Below are 18,764 nucleotides of genomic sequence, written 5' to 3' on the forward strand. Positions count from 1 at the left end.
CCATTTGTCAGAAATGGTGTCTCCTGCTTGGGCAGGGGATTAGACTAGATGACCTACAAGGTACCTTCCAAATCTGTTAAAAAAGAGAAAAGTTTGAATAACAGGAGGCGTTATGCGAAAGCATCCCTGAAACTAACGCAGCAGCGTGTTTCTGAATATACTTCATCGATTGCACAGAGGCTGCTGGGTACGTGTTTTACATCCACTAAAGATGCATCCCGATGTATTTAAACAGAGCGCGCCCATTTTCTTAAAGCGAAAGAGCGATACCGCCTGAGGCAGGGGGCGCTGTGGTTTTAGACAGCCTCCGTAATCTACTTGTCGGTTGTTCTTCTCCCATCCCGAACAACCTTTTCTCCGGAGCTACTGGCGAGGCGAAGCTTCCGCCCGGGCTGACCCCGTGCCGGTTTGGAAGAAGGCGCCGAGCACGAATTCCGGGAGCGCCTTCTTGCTTGCTCGCATGGCTTTTCCGAGCTCGGCCCTGAAGTTCCGCAGGATCCTGGCTCACTTCCCTCAAGAGCTCAGCTTAGCCTTCGCTTATGGCTCCGGGGTCTTCCAACAAGCGGGGTCTTCTACCGCCGCAACGGAGGTGAGCCGGGGCGGGGGCCTAAAGCCCTTGTGCCCATCCTTCTCCACTGAGCTATTTTGCCCACCTTGTATATCTATTCGTTTTACCCTTGGAAAGAGAGGAGCGGACCTGTTTCTGAAGCATGATTTTGACATACTTGGATGAGCGCTAGTATTCCAGAGAGATGGCCAATCCTGTGTGTACACAGGAAGTTGGCTTAAATCGGGAAAGATTAAATTGAGTTCTATCACCAGCGAAGCATATTACAGATTTTCTAACACTGAGGTTCATGTGCCATCATTTTTATTTTTACTGCTTTAGCCTACTCCTAAGTCTTGCCTAGTGACAAGGCTTCCAGTGATGCCTGCCTGGGACACCTGTCCACTGCATTAATCAGAAGTTCCCTCAGGTTTTTATATATAGATATACAGATAGATACATAGATATAGATACACACACACACACACACACACACACACACACACACACCAGTGCTAGCCCATTATAGCTGAAGATGGCAACTGTTCATGATTTTCTAGATTTATGAAAGGAGTTATATACATAATGCAGGGAACTGCATTGAATTGAGTTTCTTGTTCTAATCTTCCTCAAAGGGGAAAAGGAGTGGGGCTTAGGGTTCCTACAAACTATTTTACTTGCTCTGTTAATCTGACAACCTAATGACAAACGTCTTTCTGTCTTTCCTGCCTCACACCGGAAGATAGAGCTGTCCAAGTAACATTCTCCATCATGTCTCACACACTTCTTGGACGAACTAAAAATGAGATTGGTGCTTAAGACCCCTGAAATTACATTTGGATGTTAGCAGATGAATTGTGGATTTTGCCAGCTAGAGAAGTCAGTGTACCTTCTTTTCCTTTGCAGAACAATATGCTGGATTTTGTATTTGCAGTTGATGATTCTACAACATGGCATGCAATGAACCTGTCAAAAAATCGGAGTCATTATTCCTGCCTAAAATATTTTGGAACCAAGTCAATATGCAGCATCCAAAACTATGGAGCAGGGATTTACTACAATACATTGGTGCCTTGTAATGGGAGGGTAAGTCATGTTTACACCTTAAGAAGAATGCAAAATTATTTCTAATTTGTCTGATTTTTATCATCTTTCTCCAGTGTTGTAATGCTGTTAGAAGGCAATATATTCACTGAATTTTAAAGTTAATCATATTTTAGAGGTATTCTGATCTGCTAATTTATTAATGAAATGTTTATTCTAATTAAACTTTTAATGAATACATTCTTTTTAAAATTTACTGAGGGTTTCAAAACCAGTCACAGGAACATAGCAACCTTCTTAGGAAGTCTTACAGAATAAGGCAGGGATGTCAAACTGGTGTCCCGTGGTCTGGATGCATCACGCACAGGCCATGCCCACCTCAGCTCCGCAAAGACAAAAACCTTCCTGATGCATCCCGATACGTCATGTAATGTGATGAAGTTTGACACTCATGGAATAAGGGAAGAGAAAAAAAAATCTGAGTTCAAGGGTATATAGCAGAATAAGAAGAAATTGCCACCTTAATCAAAATTTCCTGGGGAAAAAGGTTCCTGCTCTGTACTATGTGTTGCTTTTCAGAAAAATGACCTGTAAAATTAGATGAAAATCTGATTTTCTTAAAAAGGTCAGAATAATAAGACTTCTGGCATTTTTAACTTTTCAATGTTTGATTTAGGTAGAGCTAAACCTATCTCAAAATTTCATTTGTCTGATTTAGCTTTCTTTTCTGCCAGGTTATAAAATATGGTGTCATAAGTACTGATGCTTTAATTGAAGATTTGTTGCGATGGAAGACACTTTATGTAGCTGGACGTCTACAAAAGCCGGTACTACTACTGCTTATTTGTTTAAAATTACAAATGAAAAAAAGTATAGTAGATAGCACTGACTGTAATAATATGGTAATTGAATGGTGAAAATAAGTGGTGGCTGTGAGTCATAATGGTATTGTCTAGACTGCTAACATTTAAAAGTATCTGATGTTTAAGTTGCTACTACATTTGATCTAAAGGCCTTACATGATTTGTTTTTATTTCAAATGGAGGATTAACTTGTCCTCTGTTGTTTTGAAGAGATGGCTACACAATCCAATGTTGTATTGTCTCTCTTGCCCTCCTGCTCCCCAGCCCCCAAAACTGGAAAACCCTCCATTGATTAAGCATTCCTTAAAGGAGTCTGAAAATGCTGCAGGCTTGTTTCCAGATCCAAATGGGGAGGATGTATTGGCATGGTTTCAAAACAAGAGTGTTCAGTTCATGCCCGTTGGTTTTTATTCCCAAAGTTCTTTGATAATTGAGCAAATTACCCAGTGTGCTGGGGTGAGGGCTAAGCAAGAGGTGCATTTTGGAACTGAAGAGAACAGAGGCGTTTTTTGTTTTTTTTCAGAAGCACTGACCAGCTCCATTCCAATAGATGGCAGGCTATTATTATTTGCTCTTCTGTTCTTCATGTAACATTAAGCTATCCATGGTTTTGCACAACATGCTAAGTCAAGGTAAACAGTATGAGACAATTGCAATATCTCTAACAACTGTATACCAACAATGCAATCCCTGACTCTAGAAGAAGCATGTGACAGGGTGTTGAATTGGATAAGTGTGATCGCTTCATATTTGCAATGATTGTGCTAGAATATGTGGCTGTAGCTCATTGTACGGAAGTATACGCTATTTAAACATTTGTTTTCTTATGTTTTCGCGAGTATTTATATGTATGGTATTTAGGTTTCTTTTAGGTATTTAAATACCATTTAGGTATTTTCGTCGCTATAATAAAAGCACAAATATTAAGACGTGGGAAAATACCCGAAGAAACCTAAATACCATACATATTTAAACATTTTATATATCTTATATAATGTTGATGATAGTAAATACAACAGAATTCAATTTAGGTGCCCATCACAATAAATTATTCTGAGCGGCCACAAGATGGAAGCAAAGTTAAGATTAAAAAAAAAAAAGACAACCAGTTTGGTTTAAGATACATTTAGTAATAATTTAATAGTACATTGATATGGAAAAAGGGATCCATTTGGAGTTGAATCTTAATTTTGGACATCTCTGAATTTCCATTTGATTTGTGTTATATTGTAATTTTACCTGCTGTGTAGCATTTTCTCACTCTATTACACAAAATTTTTCCAAGGCACTAAACTGAGAAAGAAAGGTTCTAAAAGCTTTGGAATATGTCCCTTAATATTTGTTAAGACAGAATAAGCCAGAAATTACATATTGGCCTTAGAAGAGGCTCTACAGCAGGGGTGTCCAACCTTGGCAACTTTAAGACTTGTGGACTTCAACTCCCAGAGTTCCTCAGCCAGCTTTGCTGGCTGAGGAACTCTGGGAGTTGAAGTCCACAAGTCTTAAAGTTGCCAAGGTTGGACACCCCTGCTCTACAGTGTAGGACACGGGTGTCAAACTGGCAGCATCACATTGCCATCACATGATGTTTCACAACGTTTTTTTCCCCTTCCTGGGGGTGGGCGTGGCCTATGTGTGACTCTTCCAGCCCACTGGTCACCTGTTTGACACCCCTGGTGTAGAGTCTTTATTCCTAATTGGTCATTGTGACATTCTTTAAAAAACCTTAATGTTCATCTTTTCATGTGGGAACTAGATTAAACTGCAATCAAATGTAAGCCACTTTTTCTGTTAAGTTCTTACAGGATTTTGCTTCAAATGCATTCAGTTGCTCTTGCTAATTTCTCCCTTGAAAACTTTGTCAAATGTGTTAACTTTTAACATGCAAGGTGATTAGTGATTGGTGGTTCCATATAGCCATATCACAGTGTATGAAATGTTTTGATTCATGAGAAAGTTGCACTGTATTAGGCAAAATATGTTTTCATTTGTGTTTATTTAGCTTTTCTGTTAATTTGTCAACTGTTTGAGTAGGCACTTGTTCGTTCAGGTAGAGATTGTACACAAGTAGGTCTCTAGCATTTACAATGAAACCAATGGTACTTAATAACAAGTTTTATATGGAACTACTTTATTTTAACGATTTAAAATGAGATGTACTAGATGTAATGGTTGCCACATGGATATTTAGGGTTTTCCTTTTTTTCATTTTGGAAAAATAATGCAAATGCTATGTGGGTTTTGTCAATTTTTTTCATCACTTGCATGTTAAAGCCTTTCTATTGGTAGGGGGGCTTTTAAAAACATTTCTTTCTGATTAACAGCAGATACAGATTTATATGCTATGTAAAGACAAGTCCTTTATGCATATCTGACACTGATTCTTAGCAGCCGCATAGCTAGACCTATTCCAGGAAGTCCCCAACCTGATTTTTCATCTTTGGCAGACTCTCTTTAGATTCCTCCTTAGCAGCTTTTTAAATTTCATTCCAAGGATCATTGGTTCCCTGTGTTCAGGATTTCAAAGCAATTCTTGATGTAATCATTGACAATAGTGGGTATATGCTGAAGATCATCTTGTGGAACTGGTTGGTTCTCATCTTCTGCATTAGCTTAACTTGGAAGTTGCATATGAGGAGGTAGTGAATTGTTTCACAGTAGGCTCCTTGTCTTTGCTTTATAGTTTATCTGGAGCAACAGCTATAAACCCATATCTAACAGGACTAATTCTCAGAGTAAAACTTCAGTTTATTCCAAAAGTTTATGATCTGACACCAAGCTGGACCTCTAATTAATTTATCCCTCCTACACAAAGTGTACATTGAAGCACATCAAGCATGGCCTTGTGGAATTCGGATTATGTTTTCTTTTAAAGCAAGGGTGTCAAACACAAGGCCTGTGGGCTGGATCTGACCCGCAAGGTTAAATCTGGCCTGCGGGGCTGGGCTGGAACTTTCAAAGGACTGGCCCGCAGTGCCTCTGGTAGCTAAAACGGGCCACATGTGGCCCCTCTGCGCCTTGGTTTCACCCTCCATGGACTCCTGCAGCACTCTGCTGGCTGAAAAACGGGCCCCAAAAGCCCCCAAAATGGTCCATGCGGCCTGTTTTCGACCAGCAGAGTGCTGCTGGAGGCCATGGGCAAAAATGAGATATGGGGGGGGGCACACGCAGAGTCCCCCCTGCACCTCGTTTTTCCTCCAAAACTCATTCCAAAGGTTGGTGGTTTAGTTGTTTTGTTTCATTTTTAGTTAGGATAACACGGGCCACAGCTAAAGTTACAAACCAAATAAAAATATAAAACAAATCCTTCAAGCTTTTTCAAATATGGGCATATTCAGAAATTAACCTAAACACGATGAGACGTTTGGTGCTTCTACAAATATTCTCTTGAAATGCAACTATAGTCCAAGGCAAGTTCAAGGTCAGAGAGCTACCTTTCTTTATCCCTCCCCCCCCCACTTAATGCTGTCCAGTGAATTTGCTTTCCTAGCAAGTAACACAGTTATTCTCCATAGCAGTTAATTTACGATTTGTTTACTTGATTATTCAACGGGCTGTGTAATTTAGTCATTGGAAACAGTTAGCAAGGCAGCTGGGTTCCACTGTACTCCAAGATTGTTCTCTCAGCCTCTTGCAGTTCCACAGGATGGTACTGATTTCCTCCCCGCTCCGTTTGGGGGGAGGGAATGCTTGTTTGCAAAATTAGGCTTTCAAAAACAGGCTAGAGAGCAAATTGAAAACATGTGTTCTAGGAGCCTCTCACAGGACCAGTTTACCTTTAACAACTCAGATGGTTCAAATTTTATGTAACTAACAAAAACCACACTTCAGATGCATGGAGAGATAATGGAAAAATAATGATATTGGATGCCCCACAGGTTCATTTTGAGTCTCCAGGGTTGCATTTAGAGAGAGAAAGAGAGAGAGAGAGAGAGAGAGTGGTGTGTGTGTGTATCTTCAGTTGTGAGGTTCTGGATACAATCATGCCTCTGTCATGGAATTAGTGATGTTTGTGTGCTTTCTGCATGTTTGCGTGCTTTCTGCATGTTTGGAAAACTGAACTCTATCACAAAATACTGTTTTATTCAGTTTAGTTCCAGCTGTCTCCTTCACTCATCTTGTGGATTTTTTTTTCATTTGAGCAAATGGTGATGATGTTAGAGGCAATACTTGTTCTTTCAACGTATTGAGTCAGATCTAGTAAAAGAAGTCTTCTTCAATGAACACACATAACAAGATTGTACACATTTTTTTCTGTTTGAAGCTGCCTCAGAAGATGTGTGTTAAAACAGAAATGGCAAAGTTCTTTGAAAAAAAGCTTTGAAAAACATAAATTGGAGTGTGGGGTCTTATGCTGCTGTAGATTTTTCTATATCATTTCATAAAGTCTTAACATTTTCTTGATTTCAAAGGCCATTATCATTGTGGCTGGGTTTCATAGACCTTTTGTTCCCACCTTTTAATTAAGCTAAGGAAAGCATTTTGCCTTCAGGATGAAGGCCTGTTTATGTTTGCTTCAATTTCTGAAGATATCCCTTAAACAAACTTTGGAGCAGGGGTGTCAAACTCGTGGCCTGCGGGCCGGATGTGTCCTGCCCAGTTTAGCAAAACGGGGGACGTGATGCCACCGTGATGACACAAATTTGACATCCCTGCTTTAGAGCAAGGGTCGCCAACCTTTTAGACCTCAGGGACCACCAAACTCATAATTTTAAATCCCGCAGACCGGAGACCCTGGGAAAATCCCCAAAAAAGTCTGCAGGGAAATTCCCTACCCCATTTCCTACCAATAGATCATTCTTTATTTGGGATCGCAGGATATCGTCTCCAGCTTCATTCTTGGGTGGGGTGGGGGGGGGAGGAGAGAGATTTTTGGCTTCATGCAAGGAACGCAGCAGAAGCAGCAGAAGTCTTTCTTTTTCTTCCCCAAACTCTGCCGGAAATGAGTCTTTGTGAGACTTGTCGCACCGGCGCAGCCTCTTGGAGCAAGATGCCTTGCAGGGTCCCAAAGACTCATTTCTGGTGGAGTTTTGGGGAGAGAAAGCCTTGTGTACCCACGGGACATGTGGGTGATGCAGACTTGTGTTCCCGTGCAGCCTGGATTAATTGCTTTGGGGGATGCTTTGGGGTGACATTTCTCTGTGGACCACCAAAATTTTCTCACGGACCACCAGTGGTCCCGGCCCACTGGGTGGCAACCACTGCTGTAGAGGATTGTTCTAATGAAATGGCTTGTTGATTATTTGATGACCAAATTTTCCAACTGATTACAGGTGAAAATTCTGGCTCAGAATGAGAATGTTAAGCTGCAAGAGGCCCTGACCAGTAATTTGAAGAGTGCTGTCATGGCAGCCTTTCTCATGTTGCCTGAAAGTTTCTCTGAAGAGGATCTTTATATGAAGATCGCTGGATTGTCATATTGTGGTGAGTATGGCTTTTAAATTGTTTAATAATTGATTAAAAAACAAACAAACAAGAAAGTAACTGTTAATGAAAGATGTGCACCAACTTTATTTATGGTTGGCTCAGCATTTAACAGACTATTAGGAAGAAATGCTCTGGATTTTACATATGTACAGCTTAAAATTATTTTCAATTCTGTTCACTCAGTTGGATACTCGTTTGGCACTTTTCCTTGCATTTGCTCTTAGGTTTTTGGGGTTTTTTTGTAGTCCTTCTCTGTTTGCCTACATTCTCTACAACTTTTTTTCCCTTTCTATGCATTAACGTATTACTATATCTTTCTCACCTCCTTTCTTCATCATCCTCTAACATGCATATCTTTCTTCATTCACAGATTCTGGAAAATGATGCTTCATCATTTTCCATATTTCCCATTAATGTTACTCGTCACACTTCTGTAATCTTCTGTAACATCCTTTTTATTCTCTTCCAAGCAGTTTCCACATCTTTTTTGCTGTCCATTTTCCATTCATTCCACTCTGAAAATGCAGACGTCAGGGTTCCAAGTAATAAATCCATTGCGAGCAAAAAACTCCGAGGCAGGTGAATTCCTCAAAAAATAGCTTTATTGGAAATATCATATTGGCACATATCTGGTGAAAACCAACTCTGAAGGGCCCCTTGGTTTTCACATAATCAAAAGTAAAAGTAAGTTTTTCCCTCAACCTCAAACAATCAGTCACTCCCTCTCTCAGCCAGGCGTGAGAATGTCCCAGGAGAAAGTCTTGAGAAAGTATTTTATTTTGACTACAGAAGCCCAGCTATCTCTAATCTCTCCTCCCTATCCTTCGCTCCGCTGTGGCAACACTGAAGCTCCAAGATGGGTCCATTCAGGTGAGCTTCAGGGTCGACACTAGGACTCATCTTCCTCCTTCTTGCAAGCCCCCTACTTTTACAAGAACCAAAGAATAGAGGCTGAATTGTGAGAGATCCAGACTTAAAATAAGGAGGACTTTCCTGATGTGAGAGTTTTTAAGTAGTGGAATGGCCTGCCTCCTAAATTTGTAGTTTCTCAAGAAAAATTAAACAGTCTTTGTCCAGGAAGCTATGAGGATTCTTGCGCTGGTCAGGAGGTTGGATAGATGACCTTCAAAATCTCTTCCAACTCTATGATTTTTGATTCTTCCCATTTTTCTCTTCTTTCTTGTCTATTTTTCCACAAAATCCACTACTAAATAAGATGGTATCGCACATTCAAAATGCTCTTTTAGCCTATACTGCTTCTGTCAGTTTATATTTTTATAAATTATCAGGTTCTTTGTACTCTTAAATTCTTTGCTTTAACATATGTACATTTACAAATGGACATATACTTAAATTATATATTCAAAACAGATGTTTATCACATCTGTTTTGTTCTTAGAGCTCAGACTGTTCTCACTTATGCATTTATGTGGCTTAACAGACTAATTTTTCTCCATTACATTTATTCTGAATATTGCACAATTTCCCTCAAACTCATCACTGATTCTTTCATTATCCTTAATTATCAGAACTTAACACAAGATTATTGCCAGCATATGGATTCCTTCCTTCATACACAACCACCAAAGTCCAAATGTTTTCTGTCATTCATTGTAGCCCATTGGCTTCCCTGCATGGTTTCATTGGCTGTAATGTGACATTTGCCACATGTATCATTTGCTGCTAATAATAAGGACAAGTTGGGCATATTGCCAGTGTGCACTGCACAGCCATAGCCCATTTTTGCATTTGGCCTACTTTTATTTCCTACAAGTGAGGGTCTCTGGAGGCTTTCAGCTGAATATCTTATTGCCTGCATCCTATCAGCTAGAAAGCACCCATATTATTTTTTTTCTTAGATATTTTCCTATGCGATTTTCTGCTTAAATCAGATGAATGTACAAATTTTTGTTCAATGTAATACATTTGGGTGTTAAAAGGAGTACTATTCAATGGAAGCTTAATTCAATAATCCAGGAATTGCAAAGAAAGACAAAAGATGCAGCTCTTGCACTCAAAACTAATGAATATATTATGTTGGCATGTTGGAGGTGAGGGAGACCTTCAAGCCTTCTTTAGGATTTATTTCCCATCAAATCAGGCAGATGACTTTGTTTCAGGAGAGGTCAAGGCACATCCTGCTGGCTGACACAAATTGCAGTTCAAACTGTGTGTTTAAGAGGAAAATGGCATAGGCATTCTGATAAGATCAGCTTGCCCCAAACCCAAAACCTCCATGTGTGTTGGACCACAGTCCCCAACATCCTCAGGCCACATACCTGAGCTGTGTGGGAAGGACAGCAGTTACAATCTAATGCCTCTGGAGGAGAGCCTGCCAAGTGTCATGGGAATGTGGTCTTTCTTTTTATCACATAGGTCCACTCACCATTACTTTTCCAATTGGCAAGGCTCTCCTGCGGAATTCTAATGCAATTAATATTCTGCCTGCAGTTTCCTAAACTGCATTTTTTAAATAAAAGGAGCTCTTACTATGTTTGATGGACTTTTAAAAAATAGATATGTGAGATAAATTCTGCTAATAGGTGTTCCAAAGCCACAGTGCGAGATTCACAACTTAGTGATTTTAAGTGGAATCTTCTGGCTCAAGGACATGTATTTGCTATATTTTCTTTGCTATGTATCATCAGTGCAGTGTACATTTTGCAGTGCACATTTTCACTGTTTCTGTAATGAAGGGATGGGTAACTATGGCCCCTTTACGACTTGTGGACTTCAACTCCCATAATTCCTGAGCCAGCATGCCTGGCTCAGGAATTCTGGAAGTTGAAGTCCCCAAGTCATGAAGGAGCCATAGTTCCCCACCCCTGCTTTGGTGTAATAATTACTAAGAAAAGACTAAGTCTCAGTTTGCAGCTAGTATTAGAAATCTTATTAATTGTAAGGCAAACTACATTTCTATAAACAGGTTGCCTATATAAATATTGATAATCTGACTTTGCTTCAGGCGATTTCAGAATGCTCATTGGAGAAGATAAATCAAAGGTTATGAACATAGTGAAACCAAACATGATACATTTTCAGAAGCTCTATAGCCATATTTTGCAAGATAGCCCTCAAGTGATATACAAGCATCAGCTGGGCAAGTTAGAGGTAAGCAGGTCAATATTGCAAGCTCTTTTTTTAAAAGTAAACTATTTTGAGTAGTGTGATATGTTAAATAATAAGCTTTCCAGCCTGGCATATCCAGGTGGCTTGATTACTTAAGGTATCTGGAAAAGTAAGGCATTATCTTACTTTAGAAATGTCATTCTGTCAATCTAAATTTTGTTGTATTCAAGAGCGTCATCTTTGGTGTCATAGTTAAAGGTATTGAGCTAGAAAAGTAGACCAAGAGTTCTATTTGGGGCAATCATTCTGCCCCAGCCCTTGGAAGAAAACTAGCAAAACACGTCCCAAAAACTTTGTGCAGTTGTCCAGGTAGTTGATAGGAGTCAAGCCTGACTCAGGACATACATACAGAAACATGTATTAATAAATGCCATTTTGTTATATTCTGCTTTATATTGGGTGGATGCAGGGGTGGGATCCGACAGGGTTAACTACCAGTTCAGTGATTTACGAGGTTCGTTGATTTACGATGTGCTTCCCTGCACACTGAGAAGCAGCCTTTGAAAAAGCCCTTTTTTCCTGCTTTTTTAACTGCAGCTGTGCCTTGCACGGCAGCTGAAGTTGAAAAAGCAGGAAATAAAGGTCAGGTAAGACCCCAGGTGGACGGGTGGGCAAAAACATCAGCAGACATAGAACTGGTTCTATGTCTGTTGCTCTTCAGAGCTACCGGTTCTACAGAGGTGGACAGAACCGGTAGAATCCCACCCCTGGGTAGATGAATCCTGGTTTAATTTACAGTAGTTTTCAGGAAAAATGATTAATCCATATAAGCAATGAGGATAATGTATTTGGTAAAGATTTATAACAAATTATCCAAAGACTAAACAAACCAAATTTTATATAGCAAAAGTTAACTTTTCAGATAAATCATGTTTCATGAATTAATTAATTATTGGACCAATCTCATTTGGAAACATTTTTCTGCTGTAAATGAGAACTGTGTGGTGATATTTAGCAACTTGATGATTCTGTTGGAGATTATAAATGATAGAAAATAGGATATAAGTATTAGCTCAAAATTGGAAAAAAAAAACCTCTGCCTGAATTAAAAATGTTTAAACCAGTCTTTGAAGATCTATTTATATACTGACCAAGGCTATCTGCTTAAGATTTAAGATTTTCCTTCCTTTACAGTCTCTTCATTTATCCTGTATTATATCTTTTTCTCTGCCTACTCAGAGGTTCTAGGTTTGTAGATAACCATGTAGGTGGGTGACTTCTGAAAGGATTGAGGTGATGCACCCATCCTGGCCCTTTACTCAACAGCTTTCAATACCATCAACCATGGTATGCCTCTAGACCAGTGGTCCCCAACCTTTTTTGTACCAGGGACCGGTTTCAAGCAGAAAATTTTGCAAGGACCGGGGGGAGAGAGAGAGAGAGAAGGAGGCTTCGCTCTCTGCTGCTCCACCAGCCCAGGAAGAAACTGCTTCAAAGAAGCTGCTTTTCCTGTCGCCGCAGCTATTCCGAGCGCCCGTTTCACCCCCACCCCCACCCGCCCGCCCGCCGCGCGTGCTTCAATCCACAGTGTCCCGTTCTGCCTGCCTGCCTGCCTGCCTTAGTTTCTGGTTGTTTGGGAGCAGCTTCGGCTGAGAATAATAACTATTCGCCTCTTTTACTCAGCCGAAGCTGTTCCAATTCAACCATTAACGAAGGCAGGCAGGCAGGCAGAACGGAGCACTGGGTTGAACCCCGCGCGCTGGCGGGCGAGCGGACAGGGTGGGGTGGGGAGAAACGGGCGCTTCGGAGGCGCTGCAGCGACAGGAAAAGCCCCCCCACGCTTCTTTGAAGCAGTTTCTTCCTGGGCTGGTGGAGGAGCGAGAGAGCGACTGAGAGAGCTGACTCAGAGAGAAGGACAGGCTTCGGTTGCTTCCTCCCTCCCCTTCTTTCATTTGTGTCCTTGAACCCCGATCCCAGCAGCATTCACCGAAGGTGAAGAAAGCCGCCATTTTTTTAAAAAAAATTCTTTGCGGCCTGGTAGAGAGTGCTCCACGGCCCGGTGCCGGTCCGCGGCCCGGTGGTTGGGGACCCCTGCTCTAGACCATCTGAGGTGATTAGAAATGGGGGCCATTTTGAAGTGGTTCTCCTCCTTCCATGCCTATTACCAGGAAATGTTTATGGGAAAGAAAGATCCAACCCTTGGCTTTTATGGGGGGTTCTCCAGGCTCCAGTCTGTCTCCTCTCCAAGATAAGATCTACATGAAGCTATTGGATGGAGTAATTTAATAGCATTAGGTCCAGTATGATACTGTTAAATATGTCTACTCCATGGTGCGCAAGTGATGCTATTCAGGTGTTTGCTCACTGGAGGCTAGAAGAGTCTGGAAGGGCAGAAACCAGATAGAAAGTGCACATTCCATGTCCCTTTCTTTCATAAGTTGTCATCTGGTACTACTCATCCCACCTAACCCTTTTGAATAGTCTTCCATCTGAAGTTCAACTCTCCTTATTCTTTTAGCCTTTTGGAAGGCCATGAAGACTTGGCTGCTCCTCCAAGCATAGCACTAGAATGGGGTTGAGCCAGTAATACGGGTGATTCTAGCAGTGAGACTTTCATATGTACAGAAATGGAAAGACTTACATATTCCCACAATGGAAAGACTGGTGAAGTTAATGGATTTGGCAGAGATGATGGCAAAACTGACTGCTTTGATTAAATAAAAGACTTTGCCTAGGTTTGTATCTACTTGGAAACCACTTTTGGACTTTTTGCTTGAAAGTGAAAGAGATGAAAGTTTAACTGTGGGATTTGATAGAACTGATTATGATTATAGAAGTATTATGTATTATGTATTATAGCTAACGTCAGAACAATGTTATTTTATGCTAGTATCTATACTGAAGAAAGTCAGAAGTTACTCTTTTCTATATTTTTTCTCTTTTTCTGTAAACCCAATTTTGTTTCTTACCCACTTTTTCCTTTTTTTTGTTTTCTTGTATTTTATCTTTTGTTAAAATTTAAAAGCCTTATAAAATTTTTATGGGTGATTCTGATGCCTTGTTGGGAAGAGTAGGAAGTGTTGCAGTATAGATTCATTGAGTGAGGTAGGTAGCCATATAAGTTCTTTAAATAAGTAAATTTCTGAATGTAAACAACCCAGGTCCAGTCTAGTATTTAAAACATTTGTAAGTGGCAATGAAGATCAAAATGCAGGTACAATTTTGAGTCAAATCAGTCAGCTCTACTGGGCTAGATGTACTCATATTCATTGATGCTTTCTCTTCTGCATTAACCAGTTTCTGTGCCCTTTTATGGATGAATGGACCATGAAGGAAAGTCAGTGCACATAACCGCCAGGAACTGGCAACTTGGTTTCAGATGGGGCTGCTAATTTTCTATATTGTTAAAACAAGCTGTGTCTGCTCCTTTTTTGATCCTTAGATAGATAAAAGTCCAGAAGGTCAGTTTGCACAACTGATGGCTTTACCAAGCACCCTGCAGCAAAAAATAACTTCTCTCAAGGATTCTCCAGGGAAGAACAGAGATGTGGAAGAAATTTTATTACAAGTCGCCCATGACCCTGACTGTAGATTTGTGGTACACCAAGGTAGGCTTTAATGATAATTCATTTGCAGAAGAGAATATTTTAGAATCAATCTTGTATATAGTAGTTTCAGAATCCATAGTATTTAAGTATATGTGGCTGGAAATGGGCAGTGGTATCAAAGCTGATGATGTAATTGATACTTTTTCTGTCAGCCCATTTTAGAATCTATAAAGACTACCGTATTTGCCGGCGTATAAGACAACTTTTTGCCCTGAAAAACATGCCTCCAATTGGGGGTCGCCTTATATGCCGGGTCGCCTTATACGCCGGCAAATAGTAATTGGGAAGCACTGCGGCTGCCCGCGGCTGAGGCACTTTGCGCACCGTGGAAGCAGATCCGTGAAGCCGAAAGGAGCAGCCAGCCTTCTCCCAGCTCCCAAGGAAACGAGGCTCGCACCGCCCGAGCTCCGCTGAGGTATCCGGCTGGGGCTGTCAGGAGTTGTTACCGCTGGTGCGGCTCCGCACGGCTCCAGTCCGTGTTGCCTCGGGAAGGGAAAGGCAAAACCAGGAGCCGCTGCTGCCATTGCAAAGCGCGCCGCGGCTCTTCCTTTTGCCTTTCCTTCCCGAGGCAACGCGGACTGGAGCCGCGCGAGCCGCGCCAGCGGTAACAACTCCTGACAGCCCCAGCCGGATACCTCAGTGGAGCCCGGGCGGTGCGAGCCTCGCTTCCTTGGGAGCTGGGAGAAGGCTGGCTGCTCCTTCGCTTCACGGGATCGCTTCCACAGTGCACAAAAGTGCCTCAAAAAAAAAAAGTGCAAAAGTGGAAGGCGTGCGGAAGAGGGGCGAGTATATAATAAACTATATTTTGAGTGGAAATGTTGGGGGTCGCCTTATACGCCGGGTCGTCTTATACGCCGGCATATACGGTAATTCAAAATGCTATGTTCTTACGCCAAAGCTTTAGTCATGCCTAACAAGCTTCTCTCAGTATATTTGTCCAACAATTTCTACTTGTGGATTCTCTCTTTCAGGTAATTTGGCTCACAAACCACTTACCGTGGAACATGCAGAACTATCACTGGGTGTGTCCCATTCATTGGTTGCACCATTCATTCGGTCTTAGCCAATAGCCACCTGAATAAACATAGCTCCTCAGGCAGAACTTGTGGATTGAACCTGGGAGCTGGTTGTGTCCAATGATGTATTTAGAAATTCCAGCTCTGTGCCTGGGGGTGGGAGTTATGAACATACTGAATGATCTCACTTGGTCTATTAAATTGCACAAAATGATTACCATGTTAATGTTGTTATGATAAGTCCAAATACACCACAGCATAAAAGTACACACATCCTTATTTTTGGCACCATGTTGGTTTCTGTAGAGACCTGGGTTTGGTAGCTCTTTTATTGTTTAAAAAAATTCCCTATTTCAGATGATTTGGCTCAAAAGCCAATTGCCATAAAATATGAAGAACTATCATTGGATGTTGGGTCTTAGCCAATAACCTATAAGCTCCTCAGGGCTGAATTTGAGACTGACCTTGGGATTTAGTTATGTCCAGGGATGGATTTAGAAATTCCAGCTCTCAGCCTGAATTTCCCACTATCTTAAATGCTACAACCATGGTGTTTGCAAAGTAGGATATTATACAAAACAGCCATAGTTGTCAGGAAAGTTACTCTGGAAAGGTTGCCAGCATACCATCTAGTCTGGTTATGCTGTATTAAATGAGTTTCAATTAATATAGGGCAAAGAGATGGGCAGTTTGCTTGGAAAATTTAATCAGCTGTCTGCCCCTTTGCTCTCTTGACTAATTAGATTAATTAAATTATAATTAGTTTCAGCTGAAGGGGATTTCTGGGTGGGTCCTGCAGGTAATTGTTGCCAGTTTGGCAGCAATGGCCCCCAGTTTTCCTGACTGAGACATACCTTAAGAAATATTTACTTGATCCTGATGACTATCACAGCATTCATCCAGTCACACATGCCTCCTTTGGGAGAAAAGTGTTCAGCCTAAGGTGTTTGAAGATTCTCAATCATACAGAACATGGTTTCCCCAAAGGTGCTTTTTCTAAAATGCAACTGGACTTCTTTTTCTTTGAAACATTTTACTTCAGTTCAGAACTGAAGAAGTGAAACATTTTCAAAGAAAAAAATCAAAGAAAGTCCAGTTGCCTTTTGGAAAAAATTCCTTTGTGTCAGTTTCAGGGTTCTTAAATGAACCTTCATGGACCCTTTTCGGAAAGGGACTTAGCACCAAAATCATTGCTGTGCTACTCTGCTTTTTCTGCCTTTCTGGGTAACTTTGGCATAAAGGCCACTGTCATTAGATTGCCTGTATGTTGGAATTGGGAGGTGTTGTCTTTTGGAATTCTAAAATAGAACAGTAAATACATTCAGGGATTAAGCACAGTGTAGTCAAAATAGAGAAGCTGCAGTGGTCCAGATGTGTGATTTGAACCAGCATTCAAGGAAAGCAAAGACAACAGCCCTTCACTGGGTCAATGGATGGCATTTTATACAATTCAAGCCGAGCTGGTGTATATGACTGTTCTTTAGAATGCAGAGCTCCTTGGGAACAATAGTAGCTCCCGAGTAGACCACTGTTCCCACAAGATTCTTCCCCGCAACCCTGTCCTTTCATGTTTTTCTGCCTTTCATTATGCTATCTACTGCAGGTGCTGTTGTGGGCTTGGGTGGTTAGATGAGCTAATCTTGTTTGGAGTCAACGGAAACAGGTCCAGACCTGCAGGTTGTTAGTTCTTCTCTAATCCTGTACTTGGCTGTTTGAATTTAGTAGTTTTCACTGCCACTTTTGCCTCTTACTTCTTTTTTCTGACAATGAGCCATCTGAGCGGGCCAGGTGAGAGCAATTTTAGCTGGTAAAGGGCAATGAGTTCATATTAAGGAAGGTGAGGCATATTGATGTTTTTATGAGGCAACTTGACCAGAGCTAGCAGACGTGGACTATAACAATCCCAAAGACCGAAGAGATTTTTTTCTAATTCTTTGCTGCTTTATAGTGGTTTTAGCCAGATGCTACTCTAGAATCTCTTAGGGAAGAACGTGTCTTGTAATATTTCAGATTAATAACAAGATATGGTTAATAACATCATCAGAAACAGCAAATAGTCATGATTGGCTGTAGGGAAAACTTGAATTTTATTTGTGAAGATCACTTCATTACCCAGAACAGAAAATTTGAATGTTCATGTATTACAATATTATATAATATATATTAAAAACGTTGGAGTAAACATGTGAATCTTGCCAACAAAATAAAAATATGTAGTATTTGGTGGGATAATCACCTGGTTATTCTGCCAAGTGTGGATTAATCTGCTTTTGGAATAATATTTAATGTTTAAAAACCCTTTTTAAAAATAATCTCAAGAGTAACATCTGACTTTGTTTATTTTCTCCCTCCTTCCATGCCTCCTCCTCCTCCTTCCCCCTTCCCAGGTATTTCAAGAATTGTGGGATTGTCCACCTTAATTCAGAGTGCTAAAACCACCCTAACAGCTGGTAAGAACTTGTGTGCAGTGTTTTTCAAGAAAAATCTTGTACTCAAACATACAAAAGTTTTTTGTTTTTTTTTTGCAAAAGGAAAATGAAACATGAATAAAAAGAATTTACAATGGGGAACATTGATTTAAATTGTTTAAGATACTAATACTGTGACTAAATTGCTTTCTGCACCTTCCAAACCTAGCTAGTTCTTACCTGCCATTGAGAGCCCCCGCTCTAATCTCTCAGTTTTGGGGTCTTTCTCTTTCTCTCTGCTGACAAAGCTGCTACATGTTGTTGAACTATTGAAAAACAATTCTGTACGTTAAGGTGATAGGTTGTATGAGTTCATGAGTTATTAAGCTGGGCACTGCGTGAGCTAATAAACTGTAGTTCTAAAAAGTACTTCAAGTACACTTAACTCATAGCTTTAATTGCAGTGATTTTACTTTGCTTTGTTTTTTCCTTTGCTTTATTGATGTGGGTTTTTCAAACCTTTAGATAGAACACACCTAAAACTGCAAAACTTTATGGTGGGAGCTATGTTTATTAGAGCAATGAAAGTAATGTTTCAACAATTTATGGGAGTAAAACCACATATTGCTGTCAATGTGGCATATGTTCCTAGTATAATGTGGGCAAAATTAAAAAAAAAAAACATTTTACAAAGTTTTCTTAAAATCTAGGCTTTTAGAAAACTGTTGTCTTACCAAGACTGGAATCATTTCCAATCCTTTGCAGAGACTGAGTTTGAAACT

The 18,764-nt window shown here is 40.6% G+C and overlaps 1 protein-coding gene across 3 annotated transcripts in view; it reads left to right on the forward strand.

The window, feature by feature from the left end:
• Positions 1-361: 361 nt before the first annotated feature.
• Positions 362-18,764, forward strand: part of TAMM41 (TAM41 mitochondrial translocator assembly and maintenance homolog) — a 29,690-nt gene continuing 11,287 nt past the window's right edge. Inside the window, exons 1-7 of one of the 3 annotated variants that reach the window (XM_087954858.1) lie at positions 362-589; positions 1,454-1,633; positions 2,326-2,418; positions 7,728-7,878; positions 10,847-10,992; positions 14,393-14,558; positions 17,962-18,024. In XM_087954858.1, the coding sequence (XP_087810984.1) occupies positions 461-589; positions 1,454-1,633; positions 2,326-2,418; positions 7,728-7,878; positions 10,847-10,992; positions 14,393-14,558; positions 17,962-18,024 (928 nt within the window). In that variant the 5' untranslated portion in view covers positions 362-460. The remainder of the gene's footprint in view (positions 590-1,453; positions 1,634-2,325; positions 2,419-7,727; positions 7,879-10,846; positions 10,993-14,392; positions 14,559-17,961; positions 18,025-18,764) is intronic. The other 2 variants (XM_026680567.2, XM_087954859.1) reach the window with 2 other exon arrangements.

Source organism: Notechis scutatus, chromosome 2, assembly GCF_049901735.1.
Source record: "Notechis scutatus isolate UNSWTSFEM ecotype Mainland chromosome 2, rNotScu1.2, whole genome shotgun sequence".
Classification (NCBI taxonomy): domain Eukaryota; kingdom Metazoa; phylum Chordata; class Lepidosauria; order Squamata; family Elapidae; genus Notechis; species Notechis scutatus.